This window comes from Takifugu rubripes, chromosome 1 (genome assembly GCF_901000725.2).
Source record: "Takifugu rubripes chromosome 1, fTakRub1.2, whole genome shotgun sequence".
Classification (NCBI taxonomy): Eukaryota; Metazoa; Chordata; class Actinopteri; order Tetraodontiformes; family Tetraodontidae; genus Takifugu; species Takifugu rubripes.
The window spans coordinates 19,013,229-19,040,837 of NC_042285.1; the positions used below are offsets into that span (position 1 = coordinate 19,013,229).

At 46.7% G+C, this 27,609-nt stretch overlaps 2 protein-coding genes across 3 annotated transcripts; both read left to right on the top strand.

Moving 5' to 3' along the window:
* The first annotated feature begins 1,649 nt into the window (after positions 1–1,649).
* On the top strand, positions 1,650–3,078 carry LOC101064386 (cytochrome c-b-like). Its single transcript, XM_003961826.3, has 3 exons — positions 1,650–1,807; positions 2,341–2,514; positions 2,598–3,078. Exons 2-3 carry the CDS (start codon positions 2,343–2,345, stop codon positions 2,741–2,743), a joined length of 318 nt encoding a protein of 105 aa, XP_003961875.1. The 5' UTR covers positions 1,650–1,807; positions 2,341–2,342; the 3' UTR covers positions 2,744–3,078.
* A 1,394-nt stretch (positions 3,079–4,472) lies between these two features.
* pde11a (phosphodiesterase 11a) lies at positions 4,473–27,439 on the top strand. 2 transcript variants are annotated; one of them, XM_029849343.1, is made up of 21 exons: positions 4,473–5,642; positions 5,987–6,145; positions 11,723–11,812; positions 12,362–12,502; positions 12,769–12,801; positions 13,291–13,355; positions 13,910–14,042; positions 14,222–14,297; positions 16,420–16,487; positions 16,567–16,659; positions 17,517–17,567; positions 19,109–19,255; positions 19,338–19,445; positions 20,116–20,225; positions 20,755–20,845; positions 22,626–22,726; positions 22,899–22,976; positions 23,043–23,106; positions 23,182–23,256; positions 23,776–23,859; positions 26,294–27,439. In XM_029849343.1, exons 1-21 carry the CDS (start codon positions 4,869–4,871, stop codon positions 26,495–26,497), a joined length of 2,745 nt encoding a protein of 914 aa, XP_029705203.1. In that variant the 5' UTR covers positions 4,473–4,868; the 3' UTR covers positions 26,498–27,439. The 2 variants fall into 2 exon arrangements, with proteins under 2 accessions (XP_029705203.1, XP_029705207.1); XM_029849347.1 differs by lacking the exon at positions 12,769–12,801 and having other exon boundaries at positions 4,474–5,642.
* Positions 27,440–27,609: the final 170 nt, after the last annotated feature.

Consider the following 27,609-nt stretch of genomic DNA (forward strand, 5'->3'; position numbering starts at 1 on the left):
ATTGACTTTTATGAACTACCGGTATTTAAAACGGTGGCTTTGATTTCGCAACTTATCTGTATGCTCTATATACAATCACTTTATGGTTGTAACACAGGGCTTTCACCTACACTTTGAAGGTCTTACTAATACTCCATTTAACATGAATAGCTGCACTTCTAATCAGGCTGTACAGTTTGTGATATTAATTCCTGATAAATCATCACAGTATGGAAACTTTAGTCCAAAACTCCAGGCACATTAAAATACTCATTAGAGCAACCTTATTGTGGTTATTTTAGTAATTAACATTTTGTAAGGGTGAGATCCTTTTTATTTCAGCACTTCAATGATAAAGATAAAAGGTATAAACACTTTTGCACACATTATTTTTACAACTGCTCATTTATACACTCACTTCTTTTGAGGTTAGAAAGTTGACATGTTGACAGATTGACAACAAATCTATCGCTCTACTTAACCTGTATTTGAACAGCTCTCACTAAAATGTTAAAGTAAACTTCCCTTGTCAGATTGCATATTTGACACAAGACAAATGGGTTTTTAATAGGCCGACCGAAGCAGCCGCAGAAGGGACAGAGGAACCCTTGAACCTAGGTGACATAACAGTTGCGACAAGGTGACTTCCCTGTGCACCAAAGCTGCTGTAGTGTCTCCCTTGAGTTAATTATTGAAAGCATGGCGGTCATTTTCTTCTAAACTGTTCAGTCTTTAATGGAGAGTACTTTAAACAGGTGGCTGTAGCACCAGTCAGACATGGTCGAGTCCTTTTCTCATTTATTTTTGCTTCCCAAAAAACATTTGTGGCTATCAGATTACATGACTGAACTAGAGAAAAGCACTCAAAGAGCACAAACAGGTCATTTCCCCATGTAGTGTGACCTTCACCCACCTGTAGTATAGCGTATACACACATATAAATTGACCCTTCAAAGTCTGGCTGTCGCATGACCTTGGCAGGAGTAAAATAAATGCATCCTGACCTGGCATAACCTGCCGGTATAGGCACATGTCATCATTAAAATTAATCTCTCTATGATGTATTCCTCTAAATACAGTATCTTCGAGAGTCACTTGAGTGCTGCTGCACGAGGCAGTAGATGATGGACTGATTGCGGTCAGACAATCAAGATTCTTTTAGAGAGGTGCGGATAGATCTGGCTGGGTTTTATGTTTTATTCACAAGTTGGGATTGGGCAGGATGCTTACAGTGTTACAGGTTATAGAGGTGATGAACTATAGTTGCTGTCTAAGGTTGCCTACATACTGGTGTGTCCCTGACAGACCTCTGTCACCTTGCTGGTTCCCCTCCTCTCCTCTCCTCTCCCCTTGAAACAATTTTGATTGTAACAGACTGACGCTGTGACTAAGGTAAGGGTACGGTCATAAAGAGTGGGTAAACAAAGTGTAGATGTTGCTTGGGGATCAACGCGGGGCCCCTTGGTTTTGGTTCTTTGGGCAGTATCAGTAATGGACAGTTTAAGTCTTTTTTCAATATGAAATAAAACTGTATGAACTCATTTTCAGCCTGGCTGTCTGGCTTTGATGACTCTAAACAAAACAACAAAAATTGATTCCGTTAAATTTTATGAAACTTTAGCATGTGATTTCCGGGTTTAGGTTTAGTAACGTCAGCGCTCTGAGGTGACGGCGATGGCGTCACGGGTCATGTGACCGGTGACGTTTTTAATCGGAAGGACGTGAGTAAAGGCACATTTCAGGGTGACCGAAGGCGATAGAGCCGGCTAAACCGTATCAACGAAACCATTCGCTGTTTAAGAACCGGTCGAAGACCTCAAAAGAAAAGGTGAGACTTCGTTCTCCGAAGTATCCGGATTGTTTTACTGTCGGTCTTTGTGTATTGTGTATCCAGCGACTTAAACGTGTATGGATCCGTTTCTGTCCTGTGCAACGTGGACTTTAGCCGGCAGACGTCTGTTCCTACAGTAAAAGTTTGATTTTTATCTAAATTGGTGGACTCCGAGCTCGAGTCTCAAAAACCTCTATAAATTAGACGCTATAGAGGCATTACTCAACGTTACCGTAGTTTTTCCCGGAAAGGCTACCGCCCGTATACTAAGTTACCTTATGGGTAACGCAGCGATTGCTGTTTATATCGCTTAACGTTAACAATATGTAGTTACAACTTCACGTTTACAATAGAAGTCCTGTTCTTTGAGACACTTTAAATAAAAGCCCTCCATTTTATAATCCCCGCAGGGAGTAGTTGTGCAACAGGAGAGCTCCCTCTTGTGGCAGAAACTGCGCATAGAAGTCAAGGCAGTCATGGCAAATTGGACTTTTAAAAATATGTTTTTTTTATCATTTTTCTTCCTTCAGAAATGTCAGGAGACATTGCTAAGGGCAAGAAGGCATTTGTCCAAAAGTGTGCTCAATGCCACACAGTAGAGCAGGGCGGGAAGCATAAAACCGGCCCCAACCTGTGGGGGCTGTTCGGGCGCAAAACGGGCCAGGCAGAAGGCTTCTCCTATACTGATGCTAACAAAAGCAAAGGTACGTTTGGGAGCATTTGGGCGAACCAATGCTGTGCTGTTGAAAGCTGTGTGTTGACTGCTTCTCCTCCCGTTTGATTTCAGGTATTATCTGGAGTGAGGAGACCCTGATGGTCTACTTGGAGAATCCCAAGAAATACATTCCAGGAACAAAGATGATCTTTGCAGGCATCAAAAAGAAAACCGAAAGGGCTGACCTTATAGCATACCTGAAATCTTCAACATCTTGAACAGTTGCCTCCATCACCGCTTGAAGCCTTTTATCCTGGCAAACAGCTCAAGAAGACAGGACTGATTATTTGAAAACCAGGCAGAAGGGGAACCTGTCTGAGGGCTGTTTTGTCACAGCTAAAACTGGTATGGTCCTCTTTTATTGAAATCTTCCCTGGTTTTAGCAGGTTACTTTTTCTTACGTAAATTATTGTAATAAATACTGTGGTGTCTTAAGACATGAACATTATTTCATTATCCTGTCCTGTTTCTATGTTAAAATAGTGTCTTAAATGGATGACTGTGCCTTCTGCGACTGTAATTTGAGTACGAATAAAATTTACACCAAATGCCAGTTTTTTCTGTTGAATTTAACATTATTTTCATGCCTTTATATTATCTGAGACTAAAAATGGTAAATTTAGTTTAACAAAGTAAGTTGGTAAAGCACCTACAATGGAGTATATGCAAAGTAAATATAAAACTGATACAACTTTGAGCCTTTTCTCTGCACTATTCCAGTTTACAGGTACCACATTTAATGTCTCATGTAGAAGATCTGGTGCAGGGCCAAGTCACAATGAGTTTTACAGCTGATGCAAGATTACCAAATCTAATGTATGATTAAACCATTCAGAGTTTTAAATGCTGCGGCTGACGCATGCATTTGTTCCTGTAATTGAAACCAGGTAGTCGTGTTTATTGTTGGAGATTAAAATGTAATTATATGAGAGGAAATTATGAGAGGTTTACAGGTTGAAATGGAAAAGCTTTAGTGGAATTACAAAGATACTCATGTTTTAGAGGAGTCAGAAATATTACAAGTAAATATTATAAAGGCACCAATCTGTTTCTTTTATTTCCTACTTGTTTTCCTCACTTTCGTTCTTTAACGTAAGTCAATTACATCAGTTATTCTCAGTCTAAGGGATTTACTTTAAGTCTCGTTGGACAATTATGACAGCATGGCTCAACCAAGTTAAATGACCATCAACACAATACAATATATAGACAGAAAATAACCAGTAAATAAATAAATGAAATCAGATCATAGTTCAAATCATTTACCATTTGTAGATTTTAAATCAAAACTCACAGGCTGTTTTTAAATGTTATGTACGTGTCAGAAGACGCATATTTTCTCCATCAAATGTCTTGATACGTACGTGCTCACCATTAGTCATGTGACCCGTGTTTCCCCTTTAGATGACCTAGTTGGAATCGGTAGCCAAATAAAAAAATACATGTATATAGCTTTAAACTTGAATCGTCACTGACTAATACGCTGTCATTAGTCTTAACTCAACAGTAATCTGCCAATAAATTTATTTTAAAAAGAATCGTGTTCCCGTCTTATCCAATTTGTGGGGTATAGCACCCTCTACCGTTTAAGTGCCATACTTGCACAAGGAATCTTTATTAAAAGATTTAGATTTTCTCAAATCCTTATAATTGTCTTTGTCGTGTTATTTAAAGATGTTGCCCATCATCTGTGTTAAAAAATAATACAAGCTATTGGTTCTTTATGTTATTTTTATATATACATATATATTTTGTTGCAAAACGTCTAGAATGCAGGAATTACAGGGACAAACGTCAACTCTTTTTAGGGTTGAGAGAGTTCATAATTTACTTCACGAAGAGACGGTAAATGAATACAATCGTCCCCATGACCATCCACAAACAGCGAAAATGGTTTAAGCGCAGTCGCAAGCGGGGGGGGGGGGGGGGGGGGGGGGGGGGCAGAAACGCGGAGCTTCAATACGTGTGACGAAGAGACCGTCAGCAAGACGGAGCCAACCGCAGCCAGCTCCATTTGCACACAAGAATACCCACACAAAGGAGATGCTGCTTAATTGTGGCTCTCGGTGAGATGTCTGTTGCCTGATGTGGCTTTGTTTTGACGCGTTGGAGATGCCGCGGAGGAATGCTGCTGCGCGCAAAAGGAACCTCCATCCTCCTGCCAGCTGAGCGGGAGCTGACATGTAGCCGGAGCTCCAGGGGTGTTTCCAGCACAGCAGCGCGTCCTCAAAGTTGTGCTGCTCAGCTGATTCTTTACTTTTACCCTCGGTGAAGCCTCATCGATGATATTTCCCCGCGTCACTTCACTGATTTGGTTCACTGAGAACCGCCCGAGGAACAGGTATGGCAGTGCCAAAGATGGTGTTCTCTGACGTGGAAAGTTTTCTGGACTCGCACCCCGAGTTATTCGAGGACTACCTGAACCGAAAGGGCAGTTCTAGCATGGTGGAGAAATGGCTGAAGAATCACCAGGCGGGCAAAAGTGAGGCCGAGCCCAAAGAGGAGAAGAGCAGCGTGTGCAAGGACAGCTGGGCGAGCAAATGCGACGGTCTGCAGCGGAGAGCCTCGCAGAAGGAGCTGCGCAAAACTTTCGCCAGATCAAAAGCCATCAATGTGAACAGGACATACGACGAGCACGTCAATTCCAGGGCGCAGGAGCCCCTGACCAGCATGAGGAGGAGAGCTCTGCTGAGGAAAGCCAGCTCTCTACCCCCGACCACCGCGCACATACTGAGCGCGCTGCTGGAGTCCAGAGTCAACATCCCCCAGTATCCGTCCACAGCGGTGGATTTCAAATATTACCTCAAAGAGCACAACGAGCGGGAGTTCTTCCTCGAGCTTGTCAAAGACATCTCGAACGACCTGGATCTAACGAGCCTCAGCTACAAAATCCTCGTGTTTGTTTGCATCATGGTCGACGCAGACCGGTGCTCCCTGTTTTTAGTGGAGGGGACGGGCAACAAGAAGACGCTCGTGTCCAAATTCTTTGACGTGCACGCGGGTACCACCGTTTTGCCCTCCATGAACTCGGGTGAAGTTCAGGTGCCCTGGGGGAAGGGCATCATCGGGTATGTGGCCGAACACGGAGAGACGGTGAACATTCCTGACGCCTATCAGGTGCATCTTCCTCATCCTTGTGCGTGCGTGCGTGCTTGTGTGCATCTGTATGAGTCACAGGGGGAAAAAAGAGATACCAAGACAGATGGTTTACGTTCATTCTGTAATTGTGTTGGTCATTATTCGAGCTGCGAGGGTGGAAGGCCACAGTCCAGGCAGGTTCACTCAGATCCAACCTTGACATCCAATAAAATACGGTGAAGCCGTCCTCTCTGACCTTTATGGCCATGCTGTGAAACATTCTATAGTAAAATGAAGTGATGATGTGTTACTATGTGAAAGCAGGAGCGGTTCCTACACACTGACTGGGCTCTAACCGCGCGTGCTCTTGCTGCCGGTTGCAGGATCGTCGCTTCAGCGATGAAATCGACAAGCTGACTGGGTACAAAACCAAGTCCCTCCTGTGCATGCCCATCCAAAACAGCGATGGAGAGATCATCGGAGTCGCTCAGGCCATCAACAAGTCCTCGAGTGGGGAGCTCTTCACCGAAGACGACGAAAAGGTGATTACGCTCGCCTGGTTTGATGATGATGTGGCATTTTATCACGCGCCACAGGTTTGTGGTTCATTTAGCTTCATCTTCTACTTTTGCCATGCCGACCGGTTCAGAAGAAATCCATGTTTTGTCCTTCAACATTGTCAGATTCAACTCATCTCTCCCCTGAGCTCTGCTACTCAGAGCTCATGAGGGCGTGACAGAAGCTTTCAGTAGGAACATCAGTATTCTCTTGGTGAGGACTATTTGGATGGTTTAATAATCTCAGATCACCGAGGGTTTCTGTGATCTCACGAGCTCCCACAGTCATAAATGTGGATTCATCTAACCAATTTATCTGGACAAGGTGACTATGTAACGCTCACAACACATGCACCTGCATTATTGAGGTGAAGGATGCACTCATTCATTGGCCGGACAAAGACATTTTTCTGTTAAGTGCTTCTAAACCAGCTCAAGTGTTGATATCCTCGTTTCCACTGTAGGGTTAATTTTACAGGGTGAAGGGGTCGTTAGTGCAGGACTCCACTGCAGGAACCTCCCCCAAAGGGCCATTTACAGAAACTTTTCTGGGGCTCAACATAAGTCCAGGCTCAAGGCTAGTTACCTAGATTGGGCCCGACACCCCCCTCCCCCAAACCGGGCGGAGCTTAGGTTTACTTGCTGCTGATTGGGAGCCAGATGTGACATCATCAGAAATCACCAAAACAGCCTCTCAAGTTCTTTGTGGAGGCGCCTTCTTCTCTCGTTCATAGCATCCAGCACCATGTACACAAACGTCCAAACTAGAAACGTGGCAAAGGCCTCAGCTCCTTCCATGTTGGCCTCCCCCCTCGTTGTTGTTGTTGTTGTTGTTGTTGTTGTTGTCTTTGTGAGGATTTTTCGCCTGGGAGACGTCACGGTCAAAACGTGTGCTGGTATGACAACGAGTGTGTTTTAGTCAGGAGTTTGTAACAGATTTTAGAAAAGACAGTATTAAATAAAGTAAATGGTTGTTAGGAACCATTTGCACAACAATAAAAATGTTTTATTCTTTCATGTGCAAAACATCTGAAAATGGGCTCCAGAGAGAAAAGCTATGAAAACCTCCACATTTCTGTCTCCGTGTAAACAGAGAGCACCGTTTTCACACGCTGAACATGCACATAACTCTCTTGGATAAAGGTAGCGTGCACCCGGTGACAGCTATGGGCGACTACCCAGCAACACGCGCACGCTAACTGTGCTGCGTTTGTTATCGCTTCGCCAACAAAATGTGGATTTGCTGCATCAATATTCTTACCAGCGGAGATGCAACTTTTCTATCTGCCAAGGCCTGAGACAATGGCTAAGGCTCTGGTCAACATCGCCACCTACTGGCCTGGCAGGCTCACTACAGGGTGTCGGGTTGTTATCATAATCTGTGTGAACGTGCATCGTTTTCACACCGTCTCCCTGTGAACATGGAGCACTTTTGAAAACACAAAGGAAAAACTTTTTTCCTTTGTGATGCTGACATTGGTGTTCGAACGTGGCCTCGTTTCACGTTCTCTCCGCTTGACAGAAATAATAAGCGGGGATCTTCCCGAGAATGACATGTTGTTGGCTAATATGTCAACAGATTTAGTTGCAGTTCTGTTGACTACTTTACTTGAATTTGGGAATGAATCAGTATTCTGGTGACTGTCATAATCAGCTGAACTAAGATCATCCGCACCAGTTGATTTGCATCCTTGCTTTGATGCAGAAGCGTTGTGTATTTGAAGTTTGTCCTAACTGCCCAACAAACAGCAGGGAGCGTTTGTTCTTTCTATGTGTCTGAGCCAAAACTGCTCAATAATTTTAAGAAAACCGGTCTGACTTGTGTCGTTACTTCGATGTGTTTTCGCCTTCTCTGAAAGTTTTGCAACTCCACTGAATCTGCTCAGAATTGCAAACAGGACAAGCAGGCTGTCAGTCTGTTTCACCATTCCGGGGGTTTGAACGGCTGCAGGAGGCCAAATATTGAACGCTGGCTAAAGCTGGCATCGCTCCAGTAGGAATAAATTTATCTGCAGGAAAAAAAAAGAGAATCTGGTCAGACGTCCTGATGTGATGACATGATTTAAGTCCTTATGTGTCAGCTCAGTGGTGATTGCTACTTCCACAAGCACAAAGATTTTTTATGAATGAATACAATCAGGGATTATTATGAATGAGTGATGGTTGTATTACAGGGTTTCAGTCCACCCCCGGCAGCGAGATGCAAAATGTGTCCAGTCTGTGGGCACATTTAATGAGATGTAAAAGGAAGGTGATGACAAGTTTTACTCTGTCTCTCTCTCTCGCTGCAGCCATGAACCCCCCGGGGAGGAGAAATATTAAACGAGGCATAAGAGCGCGTTGTGCAGCGGGAGATGGGTTCTGTTCTTACAAAGAAATAGGAATGAGTCTTAGACTCCAGCCATTGTTCTTAACAACTGAGATTACAAATACATGTTTTGCCCCTTTTCCCATGTTCTGACGAGCCTTCACGTTGCATCAGCGTCACGCTAATGCAGCTACAGCTATATTAGTGATGAAATGCAATTCCAGCGTCAGACAACGCGGCGAGCTGGCTGCATGGCTCCGCTGCAGCACTCCTTCCATGGGAGGCCTTGATATATGAAAAGGTATCTCACCGCTCAGAGCATGAAATGATACCGCAATATCAGATATTATAATGGATTTTATTGTTCCTTTATTGAAACAAATGCCGGCGTGCATACACGGAAGCTTATAAAATATTGAAGCACATTACGCGCCTGCTTTTAAATCCAACGCCGCTTTAATTATCTTGTGTTGATAAGCTGCAGATTGGAGCCCTTTGGGGAGCTTGGATAATGGTTCGGTCCATGTATAATTGTATTGTCTCATTATACAGTGCAGTCGTAGACAGCAGCTACTGAATTCAGTGTGTGAGATGACTTTATCACCTTATCTCTAAATCTTCCATTATAATCACACGCAATTATCAAATAGCATTCTCCCTTCACCGTTGCCTGACTCTGATCGGCTTGAAGCAACACTGTTATAGCCACTTTTACACAATTTAGCCATGTAAGCCTGAGAGAAAAGGATATTACCGCTCGTAGCCAGATGTTAGTTGGATCTGAGAGATCTGATTTGTACAGTACATCCCACTAAACACTCCCAAACCCAGTAGAAGGCACCAGGAGGGCTTCTGGGCTCCAATCTCAACATTAACACCACACAGACGAATGACGGTGAGCATCCGTGGATGAACCACCTCGAGGCGGCTCCGCTGCTGGATGTGTGACTGTGATAATTACAGCCGATTGTCATATGCAGGCAGCTTCCACGGGGGGGGTCGGGGTTGGGTTGTGGAGAACCAACGTCTGCTGGAGGAGAAGCAAAGATGGAGGGGATGGCCTGACATTTCTGCTCCGCTGGCCAACACGTATTCCCCTTTAAAGCTGAGTGGATAGTCTGCTCATTTCTATTACAAAGGAGATGTGACTGAGCCCACAGGTGTCGGAGCGAGGACCTGCTCCCCTCTCTCCTCCTCCCTCAGTGAACAACATCACACCTCATTCCACCGCTCAAACGTTCTCTAAACTGCGCTCTGATTCCCGAGAATGCTGGCTGATTTTACTTTACTCGCAGAAGAGGAGACAGTTTTTTAAATAAACTTGTTATTCACACGATGCGTGGTAGGAGGGGAGGGGGGTGGGGGGCAAACAAACGTGTGCTGGATGGAATTTCAGCTCGCCTGATATTCCACTTGTAGAAAAACAAGTGGTGGAGGTTAAAGGGACCGACTGTTTGGAAAGGCCAGGCCGGTTTATTCCGCTCTTTATTGGTCGCTCCGCAGTTCTCTAAGCAAAACGTCTTGTTTGTAATGTAACCTTGTATAATGACCCGCCTGACAGAATGTAATTAGAGAGAGCGGCGCTTTTCTTGCGTTTGCCCGTTTCTGCAGCGGATCCATAGTCGGATCCCTGAAGTCCTGCTCGCTAATGAATCGGCTCCTGCTGGGTCCATTGATGGCCGCCGTCTCTTTGGAAGGTCATTATTAGAGGATTCTAAAAGACAGCTGCAACAGCATAATGTGCGCGCTCAGGTGCTTGAATATGACGTGATTGGAACCGCTTGTTTTTACCGAGCGATGTGTAGCTCGTCTGGAACACGCGTGCACACGCGTACACGCCTTGTTTTCTGGAGCCAGCACCATCCGAGGCGTGATGGGTGAGCGGTAGCTGCTGAATCGCTCTTGCTATCACACATCTAAAGGGAACCCACCACCGTTGGAGCACAATTTCACAACCTTTTCAGTCAATGGTGCCCTCCCTCTCCACATCCATAGTTACCAAGAACCTGTAATTAAATTGCTCAAGCTTTCCTTTGAGTTCATGAATCACACCCACGTGCAACTCAGACGCTATTTAATTTTTCTGCCGCCTGGCAAGCAGAAGAAACCGGCAAACATTCATTGATCCACACCTCTGGTTGTGGACTTTACTGGTATGTTTGACATTCCCAGTTGCTGCTGGGTTCTCCTCACGTTGAGCGGTGGCTAATGAGTCGCTGGCATCATTTCTCATCTCAAAGGTGAAGGAGACATCCCTGTATCAGCGGCTGCAGCTGAGTAGCTTCCCATTCATGCATTGTCGTGTGTCTCTCCCCCCCTCGGGTCACGCTGAAGGCTGGTAAACATTAGTGGATTTGTTGTGCTGTTGCTCTGTTTACTCAGCAGCCAGATGCTGAAGGTACTGTAGATAACCCAGCAAAGAGGCTGAGCGGCGAATCACAGGAAATAACTTCTATTGATCTGACATAATGGGGGCTGAGGGTGGGCCAGATAAGGCTGCGCCGCGGTTTTTCAGTCATACGGAATCCAACATGTGCAAATGCGCCGGCGTGCGTCCAGCAGCCGCCTCTCTGCACGGCCGCGTATCGATGTTCATTACGAATCAACAGCAGTGTGGAGAGGAAAAGAAAGGCACTTCGATTCCTCACTACCAAGGCTTCGATCTCAGAATGCACATTAACCAAAGTTTACATTATTTATATGATGAAAATATGCAGGAAAAAAGAACTTTATATCATCAGCCTGGGGCGCAGTAAAGTCAAACTGCTCAGTGAAATGGTAAAACGTCAGTTAAATTGATTTATTTGTCCCCGTGAGTAGCGTTGCTGCCAATGAGAAGCCATTTCCCATTTGTTCCACTTCAAAAGTCGGGTTTTCCATGAGTGAAAATAGCTCTCGTTCATCTCTGCTTTTTTTTATTATGTTTTTTACAATACCCTTCCTGAAATTTTCGTCCGCATAGCGGAGTCCCGCAGAGGTTTTTAACGACGCCAAACCTGCTGTTTACAACCAAACCGCTTTCATCCGGATGCCGTCCTGTCCTCACGTGAGACAGCGCTGCTATTTTAATCCTGCTTTAATTACTAGCAAGTTTTCTGCAACACCAACGTTGGCTCGTTGCTCCGCCCGTTGGACGTTCTCGAGTTGGCAGGTGTAATCCGCATATACAGGAGCCAAGCCGCTTACAGGTCTTGATTCGAAGACCAGGTCCGCGTCCATGGCTGTATTCACACATGCTGGCTGTGCGTCCACAGGTGCTGCAGATGTACCTGCCCTTCTGTGGAATCGCCATCTCCAACGCCCAACTCTTCGCTGCCTCGAGGAAAGAGTACGACAGGAGCCGGGTAGGGGTTGTCCTGCACCACACACACACACACACACCCCACACACACACACACACACACTCACACACCCACTGCTCCTTGTGCTGATGCCTGGCTAGGTATCGATTGGCAGCACTTACTGCTGCTAGGAGTGACGGAGCAGGGATGCGTGGACACCTCCTCCGGAACAGCATCACGGCGATAGGCTGGCACGGCGCCGTTCATGGTCCAAGTCTCAGAGGGACTGTTAAGAAAAGCACTTATTCGTGTCACACATTGAGCCGTGATAGAAGAGAACATAACGAGGCCACAGCTCGCTGAGCGGAGGGAAATGAGGAGAGCTCACCTTACGCCATCTGATTCTTACGCACTTGCATATCAGACCGGGGAGGAACGCCTTTAGATAAAGACTCAATTAACTTTTATTGCTGAAAACAATCCCGTCACGCCATCCTCGCAGAAAACCGATGGGTAATAATTACTGAGATGATTAAGTTTGGAGAGTTTGTGTGGAGGGTTTGGGGGGGTTCTCAGTAACCGGCTGTGACCTTCTCTCCCGCTGGTGTTCAGGCGCTCTTGGAGGTGGTCAATGACCTGTTTGAGGAGCAGACTGACCTGGAGAAGATTGTCAGGAAGATCATGCACCGGGCACAAACATTGCTCAAGTGTGAGCGCTGCTCCGTTCAGCTGCTGGAGGACATTGAGTCACCGGTACATTTTATTCTCTGACCTGCGTTTGTCAGTCTGCACCATCAGTTATTTTTTTTAAAAAGCACGCTGCAAACGTGGAGGTTTTCTAACGGAATGCAGAAATGTTTGTACCTAGCGATCTCAGCTAATCTAAAAAAGCTTTAGACCAAGCAGATTTATAAAGTACGCTAAATCTTGAACACATTAAAGCGGCGCTGGCATGTTAAATTACATTTGAACTAAAACATTTGTTTCTTTTTCTCCTTTTTTGCCCTCATATCTAAAAGGCTGACAGATTTGGGAGCCAGCAGCGGAACACGGTGTTGAGAATATTAACACTATAATCCTTTGCCATTCACGAGTACTTTTACTACTGAATGAGTATTTTGCTTGTGTTGCAGTGACAAAGACTGTTTAGAATAGTTGTTTAGATTTCCTGCATCATGACTGAAACTTCTGCTTGACTATTTTTGACAGATTTCTGTCTTCTGTAAGTTCTCTATTGGCCATTATTAACATAATATACAACCCGGCAGTTGCACAGTAAACAAAGAAATACTAACAGCTGCACTGGTTTAATTACATTTTCATTTCATTAGAGGAAACTGGTGCCCACTCCCACCAGTCTTACTGAGTAATAACAATAAAGCATTGAAAGCAGACATGATTTCGGCTTTAGAGTCCTCTCTGCTTTCGGCTGATCCGGTGCTCAGATGTTGCCGTGCTGGTGCACCTCCGCCGTCTTTCTCCCTCCTGCCTTTCCCATGAATCACTCCCAGAGCCTTGACGACGTCTTCTTTTGCTTTCAGGTGGTGAAGTTCACCAAATCTTTTGAGCTGCTGTCCCCAAAGTGCAGCGCAGACGCCGAAAGCAGGTATGTACTTTTCCTTCAGCTCCCCGTTCTCAGACCGGCAACTCTTGAACTCAGCAGTCATGAATCTGCCTTTGAGTGGCTGCGGCGCCTCCACCACAGAGCCTCGTCTGAACCAGCAAAGCCTCCATTGTCTTTTGTTCTTTTTCCTCCAGCCCAGAGAAAGAGTGTGAGGTGAAAGTGAAGCGTAATACTGTGTGGGATGTTCACCGTGGAGGCCATCGCCAAGGCTGCTCGTTGGGTTTTGCGCGTAGTGTCTGTGGCGGACCGGACCCGCGGTCCGGTTGCTCAGAGATGGCATGTGTGCGGGGTTGCAGGTGCCTCTGTGGCAGTGCGGGGGCGTAATGGAGGCAATTAACGTTTTCATTACTCCATAAGCTGCATTAGGTGTTTAATGATATCTGCTGAACAGGAAGTTCATTAAATTCAAGTCAATGCAAGTCGAGGAATCCGCAGAGAGAAATAAACACGTGGCTCAGTACAATAAAAGGCTTTTCTGAGGCCTGTTAAAGTCCGCATTTATGTTGAATCACCTCCTTTTGATTGTGTTTTGACAGTTTCAAGGACAGTATGGAGAAGTCGTCTTACTCTGACTGGCTCATTAACAACAGCATTGCAGAGCTGGTGGCGTCCACAGGGCTCCCCGTGAACATCAGCGATGCGTATCAGGATCCTCGGTTTGACGCCGAGGTAAACCTTTTAATCCTGCTGGAAGAAGAACTGCTTCAAATGGGCTTCGTTTCTGGTGCCGAATGTCATTAAAGATGAAAGACAAACACATTTTAACACACACACACACACACACACCATGCACACTGATGTTTTGAGGCAGCTAGCTGCTAATGCTCGCTGTTTGCTGCTCTTTACAGGCGGACCAGTTCTCAGACTTCCACATCCGATCTGTGCTCTGTGTTCCCATATGGAACAGCAACCACCAGATCATCGGTAAGTTTGTGTGCGACATCGTCTCTTATCTTAAATTCATTTGACTGTCGAGTAACTTCAGTGCAGATGTTAGCATCTGTACAAGCTACTTGCGGGGTGTCGGGAGTCCGACAGCTGGGCCTTAATGACCGGACGCCGCGAGTGTGAACAAAAACACCATGTTACTGTCCAAGCATATCATTTCTTTCACTTCTTTAAGTGATTATTTGTTTTCTTCCATTTTTTCCATTTAAATCATAATCATTAACTTTGGAATCTTGTGTTTCTTTCCCCAAAGTATTAATAAAATATTAGTGTTGAAACTCGAAACAGCGAAGGAGATAAATGTAGCTCGTAAAAGCATAAAATAAATGTGTCAGGATCCGCGCGCTGGATATTTAAAGTACCAGAGAAAGTGTTGCACTTGGTTACGTTCGGCTACTGAGGGCTTTACGTCATCATCAGGAAGCAGTGAAATCAGCCTGGCAACGAGCGGAGCTGTTTCCACCGTCAGCTCATCTTTGATTCATGGTGCACGGCTGACATGCCCTCACAATGTTCTCACATTCAACATTTATTCTTCATAGAAGGAAATGACGGCGAGCTTGGCTGGAGGCGGCGCGCGCGTGTGATTAGATCCACGCTGCAGCGTGGCTCCCCATAAGGAGGCGGAGTTCTCTCCTCCTGACCGTGTGCTTTGTGTTTGTGAATCAGCCCGAGGGCCTCCGGCGCCGCACCGACACTCTGATAAATCATTGATCTCTCCTTTGGCTCGGTTCTGGATATTGCAAGGAGCAGCAACGATGGCGCCCCCCCCCTCCCCCCACGCCGCTCTGAGATCAGACGTGGGAAAAGAACTTGAATTCAGAGCAAAGTCATCGACGTGTCTGCCTTAAGATCTCTGGTTGGTGGGCGTGATGTCCGCACGCACTCCCTCACGTTTTGTTCGGCGTGGGCGTAAGTGCATTTGCACGGGAGGGAGGAGGGAGAAGAGAAAGAGTGAGGGGAGAAAGAATCGTGGCGTGTGTGGGTGGTACCTGAGGTTCTTCCACAGTGGAAAGAAAAGCCATTGTGCAAACAAAGCAGCAGGAGAGGAAATTTGCAAAGACGTCCTTGTGTCATCGGCGGTTTTCAGTCGACTATTGACTGCAAAGGTGCTGCTGTTGTGTCTCCAACAATAACGTTTAATGCCGAGGGAAAAGTCCGGACAATCACCAACGCGCCATTGAACATGTTCCTTAGATGTCGCTTTTATAATTAAGCCACCATTATTTTTCCAAATAGACCGGCTTTAGCTTCCGTTCATTGCCTGTTGTCTGTTCAGAGTGTGAGGTCAGCGGATTAGACGCCTGCGGGCCGGTGATTTAAACAAATCTGGCCAGATCTTTGCTCGTGGACGGAGGACGGCGGTGTAATCTGTTAATGTGGCGGGAAGCTCTGCTGAAGTGAGCTCTTGTTTAATGCTGAATCTGGAAATGGTCGGGTTACATCACACGATTGATCCAAAGGAAACCTTTTAATGGAGCCGTTCATATACACCATATATGTTTTCGATCCCAAACGACAGTTTTTTCACGATCAAATCCATCATCATCGTGCTTTAGTTCAACCGTTGCGCGCTGAGCATTGCCATCCCATGACTAATCCAGCGGGGCCTCATCACAGGCTGAAATTAAAATGTTGCTTTCACGGCATTTGTTTAACCTCCCAAAGATAAATAAAAGCATTAACGTGCTGATTAATTACTTTTTAGCGCAGCCTCGCTCTGACAGTTCAAGTCTCTTGTTTATAATTAGTGCACCCTGGCTGATGCCTTCCAAACAGGAAGCAGCGCACAATAAAGAAGGATTTGGCTGCCACATTACACACAATATCTGGATGCTGTGTCAAAGTGTCCGTTTAATGAAAGGCAGCAACAACATTTTTAGTCTGGGGCTGTAAAGTCTGGGGCTGAGTGCTGATGTTGTTGTTGTTGTTGTTTTCAGTGAGGAGTTAAAGTGTCTCCGCTGAATTTTCACTCATAATGCTCTACACAAAAGTGTGGGTTTAATCCTCTTTTAATTGGAGTCGAGGCTGAATGCGTATCAGCCTCTCTGCTGCCAAACAATATCCTGTTTTTATTGTGTTCTGACTTTATTAACAGGTGTTGCCCAAGTGCTGAACAGACTGGATGGGAAACCGTTTGATGACGCAGACCAGCGCCTCTTTGAGGTATTCTTTTTGCCTTTGCTCCAACCCCGCGATGGCGTGGAAAACCGCTAACTGCACGCGCCCGCTGCTCTCTCCTCAGGCGTTCGTCATCTTCTGTGGGCTGGGCATCAACAACACCATCATGTACGACCAGGTGAAGAAGTCCTGGGCCAAACAGTCTGTGGCTTTAGATGTAAGAGCACGAATCCCCATCGGTCACGTTTTATCTGCCTGCATTTACGCAACGCTGCTGTGCAGGCTGTGATACTGCTCCAGGGTGTTAGCACAAGTCGATTCTGCTCTGCTCCTTGTTTTTTACTGTTTTTCATACCTCTGCGCTCATTGTTTTAGCTTCCTGCCCACCTTCAGAGAATTTCTTCATGGTAGACTCTATTTTTCTATTCCTTTAGCTGCATTTTAAGGCATAAACTCAGTTCCAGAATGCCCAGAAATCAGTGAAAATGGCTGCTGCACCCCCCATAAAACCACGGGTATACTGTCTCAGGGGTATTTGTGTTTGGCTTCTGCTTTAGACTCATATTTCCACAAGAATGTGTGCACTAGAAAACGCTGATCTCTCTTTGTAGAGAACATCCGCACAATGGTTTTATTGAAAATTAATGAGGGGGGGTATAAAGCATACCTCCTCTTCTCTGCAGCATTTGTAGCCATTCAGTACTGCTCAGCCTGTACTATATATGCCTGGATTACAGTGGGGGGGGGGTTCAGGTGTGTTATTGCACTTAGCACCGTTTCAGAGTAGAAGAAAAAGCCAACGGGAGGATTTAAATGAATGAGTATGCAGACGCCGTTTCTGCACTAAATAAACAGGAGTATACCTGATCTAATAATTAAGATTAAGATGAACTTTATTCATTATAATAATAATGATGGCATCTGCGCTGACATGGCGGCGCTCGTCGGCAGCAGCGATGTTTTCATCTAGAAAATCTGCCGAGCGGTTCTGCTCTGCCTGCACGCCGCGGCCGACGCTTCCTCTCACCACGGCTCTGTTTCAGCCACCTGAAAAGCTGCGTTGCTGTTTTGCAGGTTTTGTCGTACCACGCCACTTGCTCCAAGACCGAAGTTGATAAATTCAAGGTAACGTTGTGTGTTTTTTTAGCCATTACATTCATCTCTGGAAACGCATTTCTTCCTCACAGGGATTCAACCTTTCTATGAAGTCAACAAGAATATTAAAATGGTAACTCAGTGGAGGCACAACCTGTTCTTTCGGCTCTGCTCTGCAGCGGTTTCTTAAAGGATAAGGCTGTAATATTCTTCATAAGGTGGGATAAATGGGTCTGCCTGTCGTCTCCAGATCTGCAGCGCCAAGTGTGACATTTAGGATTTGTGCTGCAGGCAACACGGATGAACTCGAGAATTTTGTGCATGAAGCATAAAAACAGCTGTACCTCTGGTATATTTGAGCAAGAAGCACAACATCGATCGTAGATTTTGCCGCCCAGCCAAGTTTTCGGAGCTTCAACAGGTCTTCACACCTCACTGGTTAAATAGGTCAGCTCTTCCCGCCCATAAGCAGCCCCTTCTGCTAAAGTTGAAGCGTAAACGGTCTGATTTTTCCCCACATTTGCACGCACGCGATGGAGATGTCAGTTTGTGATTGTCAGATTTCCTCTGCTGGTTCAGATAATGACTATAATAATGTTTTGTTGTTTCTCTGCATGCACATTCCTTAAGATCTGCAGCTTATAATGAAGACGCAAAGAAGAAAATAAAATGATTAAAGGCTCAGTTTGATCATGTCACCCCCCCCCCCCCCCCCCCCCCATTTAACAATGGTTACACCTCAGTGATGCAGACTTGAACTGAGAAGGTAAAATCACGTCTGCACGTTAGCAAGACATCAACGAACTAAATGATCACTGATGACTGTCGAGCTAAATATCTAGGACCGATTTTTCCGATCAATAGGCAGTTGTTCACGCTGCAGTGTTTACAAAGACGGCAGGATAAAATATGTAGGTTTATCATTTGCATTGACAGTTTTGAAATATAGATATGACCTATTTTTTTGCACTTTCATGTGCAGGATTTTCCCCTGTGGCTGCGATGTATGAACCCCTCTTTCCAGTGCGCTGTGTGATCTTTCAGCCCGCCCCACCCACACACACTCGCACGCACGCGCGCACGCTCGCACAGATCCGGGCGCCCAGCCTGCTTCTCCCTCACCTTCTTTCATAACTGCTCCACATAGCGAGGCAGGCAGGGAACGCCAGCTTCCACCAGAGTGCAAATGGCTGCGGCGAACGAAGCCAGCTGACATTTTCTGACCTGTGAATGGGGAGAGAGGAGAACACTCCCATTCAAACCCCCCCCACACGGCCGGCCTGACAGGTGAACGCTGCCATCACGCCGCGTTTGATGAAATGGTGACAAAGACCCAGGTCGCTGAAATAATTGGGACAGAAACAGCTGATAATCTGCTGCGCTGTCATGTTTGTCAATACTCATGAAAGGAAACGGCCTGTTTTCAGGCTGCCTCATTAGTCTTCAACCTATTCAAATAACTATTCAGAGTGTTAATTAGCACATCTCCATGTTTCTGTGGATCGTCTGAGCGCGGTGCACGTCCCTCTGGCCTCCTCGACCCCTCACCTTAATGTCTCTCCCAACAACAGGCTGCCAACATTCCCCTCGTCTGTGAACTGGGCATCGATAAGCTCTCCTTCGACGATTTCTCTCTGGACGTTGACGCCATGATCACGGCCGCTCTGAGGATGTTCATCGAGCTGGGCATGGTCCAGAAATTTAAGATCGACTACGAGGTTAGAGCTGCCCGTCCCCATCGCCGTTGCTGCGTTGGACGAGTCCGTGCTGCTGACCCTGACTTCTCTCTCCCTCCCCCAGACGCTGTGCAGGTGGCTGCTGACCGTCAGAAAAAACTACAGAATGGTCCTTTACCACAACTGGAGACATGCCTTCAATGTCTGCCAGTGCATGTTCGCGATGCTAACGGTACGGATCCTCCGTCGGTTCCCCGCGACTCACTCGGGGAGGCTCTTTTATTGGCTATAAAGGGAGATTCTCAGATTAGCGGTGCTTTGCGTCGCCTCTATTACAGATAAATTATCTGGATCTATCGTCTCTGATGAGTGTCAGGTCACCAGGGTCGCCTTTGTGAATATGAAGGAACGTGACGAGCAGCCGGCTGATAAATCAGGCGCCGATCGTTAGCGTGAAGGAAGCAGAGTGGAATCACGTTATCATTAAAGCTGCAGGCGACGCTCCTGCTCCAGCTCACCGCAAACAGCCAGACAGAGATCTTTATTTGAGCAGAGAACCCAGGAGCATTACTTCATGCTGTCCTAGCATGCCTTTGGCAAGACACACACTCTCGCTCACACACACAAACATGGCTGTGTTATTCATTTAATCAGGCACAGTTTTAATGGATGTTGTCCCATCTGAGTTGATCACTGGCAGATGGAAATTAAATAGCAGTGTGTGTACTATAATGTGTTTTGGGCACATCGATTCTGCTGCCGTGTGTTTTAATGAGGGCTGCGCCACCACCACGTCTCGCTCAGCGCGCGGCCTCCAGAGCTCGTTCCTCTCAGCCAAGAGGCTTCACATGTGACAAACGCTCATTCATTTTTTTTGCGTTTTCTCATCTTGCCGGACTCAGACGGCGGGCTTCCAGGAGACGCTGACAGATGTGGAGATCCTCGCGCTAATTGTGGGATGTGTGTGCCACGACTTGGACCACAGGGGCACTAACAATGCTTTCCAGGCAAAGTAAGCGCTTGTGATTTATCCGGTAATCTCTGACAGACACGGGCATACGCGCGCCGCCGCCCACGCACGCACGCACGCTTGTGTTTCAGCACCTGCAGCAGTCTGCGGCGCCGCAGCGAGTGTCAAATGGCAAATGGTAGGAGGCTCATATACGGGTCTGCTTAACGAAGAGTGTGTAAACACTGCTGACTCCGGAGCAGCTCTTCTGCTACTTCTCCTGCAGCTGTTGAATGTTTTGCATCATTGGCAGGTGTAAGAAATGAGCTAACAAGTACCTGTTTACGGTTCCACTAGAATAATCATGTAAACCGCAAGTTTAGCCACATTCTTTCCAATCCAAACGTATCCGTATTTGTGCATGCTCTATTATCTGCGGATGGAACTGCTTGGCTTCAGCTTTGGGCTTCTGAGCCGGATTTCAGGGAGTCGATTGCCAAATGAGGGAATTACGACAGACTCGGCGGTAGCTTGTGTGTCTCAGTGTGCGCTGACAATGTCGATCTGTGTCTCTTGTGTTTGTATGTGTCAGGACGGGCTCAGCACTTTCTCTGCTTTATGGGACTTCTGCTACTCTGGAGCACCATCACTTCAACCACGCCGTTATGATCCTACAGAGTGAGGTGAATGATGTTCCAATATCGTCACCACTGCGTTCTGACAGTATGCAAATGGGGTTTTGTGTTGATGTTGTTCTCTATTCCTACTGGATCAAATGTTTTAGATTCGATCTGATTTAATGTGCAACCACGCAACCCTTGGAATCCCCTCAGTGCTTCCGTGTTGGGCTCCAGCCAGGTCAAAGAAAACAACTGAAGGGAAGAAATCCATTCATCCTGCACCAGATTCCCCACAGCTCCTGACCTTAAAGCCAGCCAGAATTCAGAGGGCATTTGTGAAATATATTCCTGTTTATGCTCGCAGCGGAGGGCTTTTAAACTGCTCCTCTTTTTAGTTGCCAGTGCTGTCAGTCAGAAGGCAGCGCGAGGCTTTGCCAGTGTGCTGACGAACGTGTGAGTTGCTGCTGTCTGTGACTGCGTAAACAGGCCTGTGCTGCCCTCAAATCAATGTAATTACCGAGGTGATGGATTTATTGTTAAATGGCTGAGAGAGACATTTTACCAGGTGATCGGGTCGGCATGAAAACGTAATTAAAGACGTAAGATGACGAATGTTTGGAATAACGTAACGATTTGTGCCGCCGCCGCTGCTATAGCAGCAGGTTCATGATACAATCCGCCAGCTTGCATCAACCATCCATTTCAAACTTTTAAACGCCCCAGCGTTGCCTTTTCGTGTCTCTACTCCCCTTCCCGCCGCTCCCGCTGCCTCGCCTGCCTTCTTCATCCGCTCCAGTTGTGACAGAATGAGCGACGTGCTTTGTGTTTCTGCTGCCACGTACTTCAATATTTCATGGCGACACATGAGCCCGGGAAGGGAATCCAAGCCGTTCCGTGACAGCCCTTTGACGTAGATTCTCGCGGCGCATGAAAAGAGAAACTGCGTCTGTTTTTGCTGACCTCGGCTTTTTCTAATTACGCCAGCCCTCCTCTGTTGTCACCTCTGTGTTTTGCATTCCCTCTGCAGTCGGGCCTCTCCATCGGCTCAGAGCATCCTCTGGAGGAGGCTGCCTAAGTGCCGGGTGAATGTATAATGAATGACGGGAAGAGGCCTGTTTTAATGATAAAGAGCCCCATAAAGTGGGAGCTGTTGCTCACTTATTAGCAGCTGCTGGTTTCCTTTGCCTGCACAGATCAATCCAGCTTTGTTGTGCGCTTTTGTTTGTTGTCTGGCTCCATTACGGTTCAGTCGTGTGTGTGCCGTTGTTTTTCCATGCGTGACAAGAAGGGAAAGTGATCTGTAAATTCTGATGGATGAGCGGTTTTTGCTCATTGATGACAGATGTGGAGCTGTCCAGACATGCAGAGTTCCTCAATTCTGCATGAATTTGAAGTAGATTACAGATCCAGCTGCTAATTAGGGGATCAAACATTATGATTGAGGGTCAGAAAGCTTTCAAAAGTGAAATTAAATGTTGGTGGCATTCGCCTGTAGACACAGAGGAGATGATCTATGAAAAAGACAAAGTGAACTCAGTTGTGAGACAACGTGTCATCATTTAGGCCTCCAGTGCTTTGAGAGATGTGAAACATCTGTATCCATGCTGATAAAGAGCTTAAAAATCTGATTAAATGCAGTTATTGTTGCTCAACCGTCCCTTACTGTCCTCTCCTGTCGTGGATAATCAACTCCTGTTACTAAAAAGTAACGTTGGCCCCTTTGTTATATAAATGGCATCCTAAACAATAAATAATTCATACGGGGTCCTTTATTTCCAGTGCTCTGTGTGCAGCTGTGCTGGATATTTAGTGATTCTCTTTTTCCGGGTATGTGTCTCCACAGGGTCATAACATCTTCTGCAACCTGTCGTCCACAGAGTACAGCGACCTCATGCAGCTGCTGAAACAGTCCATCCTGGCCACGGACCTCACCCTCTACTTCGAGTACGCTCGGTTTGACTCCACACTGTTTATTAAGCTGCTGAATCTCCTCAGAGGCTGGCGTTCTCGGCAGCGTGATCACCAATTCACGCTCAAACACCCCGAGGCTTCTTTGGGGCAACACTGCCCCCCTGTGGATTGTGTGTCACTTACACTTGTGTGTCTTCACGCTCAGGAACAGAAACAGCTTCTTCGAGCTCGTCAGCATTGGAGAGTACAACTGGAATGTAAAGACTCACAGAGACATGTGCAGGTAGTGCAGAGAGATGAGGTCTGACGGAGGGAATCCTAAATAATGTAAATCTGTGCCGCTCCTCAGGTCCATGATGATGACGGCGTGTGATCTTGGTGCCGTCACCAAACCTTGGGACATATCACGCAAGGTGAGAAGCGGGATGGCGTCGCGGGTGCGGCGGCGTGATTCCTTCACACGCTCCTCTCTTCTTCTGTAATTGCAGGTGGCAGAGTTGGTGACGAGCGAGTTCTTTGAGCAGGGCGACCGGGAGAGATCGGAGCTGAAGCTGACGCCCTCCGTGAGTGCCTCCCTCCCTCCCTCCCTCCCTCCTCCCAGCTCCGCTTCACTCACAGCCCGAGATGCCTCCGTCGTGTTTCTGCTTTCCTCACGTGCTCCTCAAGCAGATAACGTTCGTCCTGCTCTCGCAGCTCTGAGTGATTGAGGAGCTTTAAAGGCTTTAGTTGTCAAAGTGGGACCCAGCTAACAGCTTCCCCGCCTGCAAATTAATGGCTGTGGACTAATCAAGTCCGGCCACATTGGCCCGTCTCTGATTTAAGTAATGCGGCAGCCTCAGGTCCACCGCCTGTGTCAGACTCCCCCCTCTCTGCGCGTGGGTGTTGGAAATTAAATATTAACTTCTAAGTGGTCGCCCGGTAACTATCTGTGAGGCGCAGCCGCCGAGGAGCCTCTGGACTCCAGGCTGCAGCCGCTGGAGGGAAAAGAAGCACTTGTTCCAAGAGTTCCCAGAACATTTTCTTTTGCAGCCAGCCGCCTTTGGGTTCCAGGCACTAACGTGTTCCAACCTCTGCTTGCGCAGGCCATCTTTGATCGGAACAGGAAAGACGAGCTGCCGGGGCTCCAGCTGGAGTGGATTGATGGAATTTGCGCGCCGCTGTACGAGGTAACGCAGCCACTCGACCTTCGCTTCCATCGGCAGCCGCCGGGAAACTCACAGCATCAACAGCAGGAAGTGCTTCTTTTTTAAAAAAAACTACTTTTAATCAAGGTTAAATCCTGTCCTTTTTGAGAAGGGGTGCAGAGGCGGCATGTGTGTGGGTGGGGTGGGGTGGGGTGGGGGTGGGGGGGGGTCTCGGAGGGACTGATTTTACTGGATGGAGCTGCAGCTTATCGCTATAGAAAGTAATGGAAATCTACACGGAGTCCTCTCCAGTATAGAAATCTGTGTGTGTATGAGTGTGTGTGGGTGTGTGTGTGTGTGGGGGGGCGTCAGGGCCTGCCCCCTCTGCCAGCAGAGCCTGTGTGGGAGCCCGCTGCTCCAGGAGCTCCCGTCTGAAGAGCTGAGGCGCAACGAGGCCGAATTCATGAGAGTTGTAAAAGGACCGGCCGGCTGGTGTGAGGCCGCTCGCGTCTCCTCTCTGAGCAACTGCATCAGGTCCTGATGAGTCCCAATAAAGAGATCTCATCTTCTGGAGCATCCAGACATTCATGACAAAAGTTGGAGCTCATCCTCTTCCATCGCTGCCTGTGTGGGGAGGATAAAACGAGCTCTGGTGTGTGTGTGGCGTGTACGCGGGGGGGCTGCTGCACGCCGCCTCGTGTAACGGCCCATGTTTGCAGACTGCAGATACGGGGCTCACTATTGTGCTGCTGCCAATTAAATTTGCGTGGGGGGGGAGACGGAGAGACAGCGAGAGGGGGAGAAAGTTCAGAGGCTTTCAGGGTTTTTGTCCGTGGGCGGCAGAGATCTGGTTCTTGATCTCACTGATCCTCTGTTCCAGGCGGAGGCTCCCCTGCTCTGTGGAATATTAATCCCCATTATATAACCTTCCATCTCGCCATCCGTCAAACGACAGCCACCCCCCCCCCCCCCCCCCCTCCTATGATCAGGTGTCCTACTGTGGACATGTGAGACAAACTGTACACATGAATATACAAAGATGCAACATTCTTATATTCAGAAACACACATTCTGCACATTATCATTAGTATTATTATTATTGTTGCTGTTGTTGTGTAGCGGCTTTTAAAAAGGCCCCAAATGCACAAAAAGCAAGCGGATTGCTTTTTATAAGAAAGAAAATGGCCTCGATGGCTGAACTCGGCCACATTACAGAGCGGCGTTGTGGCCGACCACCCACACAACTCTTTCAATTATTCATATAATATTAGCGAACGCCGCCTCTGAATATGAATGCAGCTCAAATTGTTTGTCTGCATTTGAAGTTGGGTTAATTGGTGCCTGATGACTTTGCTTTCCTCTAACAACCGTGTTGATTTCCCCCCAGTGTAGGCGTATTTAGCTCTCCATTTCACTCTTTTCCAATGCTAGACCCTTGTAAATGTGTGAATAAGTCAACATTTGTGTTGTTTTCTGGAGCTTCGCCTTCATTTCCACTGTAAATGGGGTTAATGGGACTAGTTGCAGACTTCTCGGGGAGTCTAGAAGACGGAGGGAAAAGATGGTTTCATAGAATGTTGGCTGACAAGTACTCACACACGCGACAACGATGAGTGCCTGACACACACGTTGTGTAATCTTTCAATACCAGCCTTCCACCATCAGGCTGCTGCGTGTTCTTTCCTATTTCTGTGTTTCCGGTTGAAGTTGCGTTCGTGAAAAATGGGCTGATTTTGTGGGCACTGCCCACCACTCTGTTCCAGTAAGTCCAAACAAGCAGATTTAGAGAAACACGCACTTTATCTTGTATTGTCTCCTTTTAAATAAACAAAGATCAAGATCCTATAAAACAGTTTCATTACGAATGCTTGATGCCTAATGTTATAATCAGGATTATATTTTAATTATAATCATTTCTGAACAATGTATGTGTGTTGCCTCAGAAGCCATCAAATGTCTGAAAAGAATGATAGGCATCAGCACCAGTTTAGCATGCTAACCCAGCTAGCCGTGGCCCATCCCATCGTGGCATTAGTGGGTGAAGAGACAATAATCTAGAGAGTAAACCTCAAGCCCCAATGCTGCTGAAGGAGCCCGCTGTCTGGGGTGGTGCACCCATGGTCAGACAAGGCTAAATAAAAATAAATATCTATTATTACAAAACAATTGCATTAACCCCGATACTACAATAATACTGGGCACTGGCTTCTTAAAAGGCCAAAAACGGTTGCGTAAAAGAAACGGTTGCGTAAAAGAACATAAATTGCCAAATGAATCTTGAATTTAAGAGGACATCTGGTGTTGGTGCAACTGTAAAGCTGAACTTTTGTAACGATGAGTCACGCTCCCCAAAGTTAGGGGACGTGCACGTGTATCATTAGCTTGTTTGCACCGTGAGTATTCCAACAGGTCACCGTTTAGCTCGAAGCACTACTCAGAACATAATAACACAGTGATGCATGTATTCTCTCCCCAGACGCTGGTCAAGTTGAATCCCAAACTTCAGCCGATGGTTGACATGATTAACGCCAACAGGGTCAAATGGGAGGAGCTTGATAAGAAGAGACAACACGACCACGGCGCGTCTGTGCCGGCGAGCCCCTGCAGTGCTGCCGAGGGCTCAGAAACAGGCGGCGTGCCCTGCTGCAGCAACAACACGCCACCTACACACGTTAGTTAGCTTCTGAAGAAGCTCCGTGCTGCTCTTTTTGCCCCCCCCCCCTCTTAGATGAGGCCTGCCATGGCAGTGCATGCAGAGGTTCCCGGGCTGTTCTGCTGCTACAGCTGGGTTTTCTGGCTGGAGCGCGGCGACATCAGACAAGTTTTCCCGCGCGTTTCAGCCTCCTCTCACCGCAGGCTGACAGAACGCTGCTCGGCATGCTCGTCAACACTTACAGATCAGCCGACGCCATCAGGTGGCAAACTCAAAGCACTGTGTCAACATGTCAACCACCAAGCTAACACTAACTATTCTGGATCTTGCACAGATTTTTCAGCACAAGGCATGGAGAAGAGAGAAGAGGAATGTATTTGCTGTGATTTTGTTCGCGCTGTCTGGCTTTCTTTTTCTTTTTTCTTCGGTTTGGGACAACAGAGATAGTTTTTGTAAATCTGTACATACGCTCCCACTTGAGTCTGAAGTGCTGTTTTGATCATAAACACTCTGGATTGTTAGTGTGGCTTTAGAGTTCCTGTGGGTTAAAGCAGTACAGGAGCAGCAGGATGATGCTTGCGATGCAAATTGAGTGCTCACCTCCCTCCCTTCCTGTGCCTTGTTTTGAGATCATTGTTTTGAGAAAAAATGCATGGCCTCCTTATCTAGATTTTTAGACAATATGGATCCACGTGATATATATTTGCCATCATTTATAAATCACAGACAAATGACTGCAGACATGTCTCGGCCCGACTTAAGCCACAAAGCATTGACGTTATGTCCGACGCAAACACACAAATGTGCCTTGATGCAGGTTTGCCAGATTAATGTCTGCAGAAACCTCCATTCAACATCAACAGCTGAAGCCTAAAGCAGAACTGCATCCAAACACGTTGATGGGAAGATCCTCACCTAAACTCAGCACAAAGGTATATCAATGGGTCCGCACCAGCCTTTTTTTTTTTTTTTTTTTTTAAAACAAAGTTTCTTTTATAAACCAGCCCAATCTGAACAGACACCGATATGTTTCTGATATAACATCTAAAAACTGAGATACTGAATTGTGTAGTCAAGTGCAGGTGAAGTCACACGCTATCATTTTGATCCCGTTGGTGTTATTTGGGTTGGAAATGCCT

What these genes read in the sequence shown, in the direction of transcription:
- LOC101064386 (XM_003961826.3), top strand. Translation starts at nt 2,343, where the DNA reads ATGTCAGGAGACATTGCTAAGGGCAAGAAGGCATTTGTCCAAAAGTGT. An exon ending in TGATGCTAACAAAAGCAAAG is followed by an intron (nt 2,515 to 2,597) that starts GTACGTTTGGGA and finishes GTTTGATTTCAG; the next exon opens with GTATTATCTGGAGTGAGGAG.
- pde11a (XM_029849343.1), top strand. Translation starts at nt 4,869, where the DNA reads ATGGCAGTGCCAAAGATGGTGTTCTCTGACGTGGAAAGTTTTCTGGAC. An exon ending in ACATTCCTGACGCCTATCAG is followed by an intron (nt 5,643 to 5,986) that starts GTGCATCTTCCT and finishes TGCCGGTTGCAG; the next exon opens with GATCGTCGCTTCAGCGATGA. An exon ending in AAGAGTACGACAGGAGCCGG is followed by an intron (nt 11,813 to 12,361) that starts GTAGGGGTTGTC and finishes GCTGGTGTTCAG; the next exon opens with GCGCTCTTGGAGGTGGTCAA.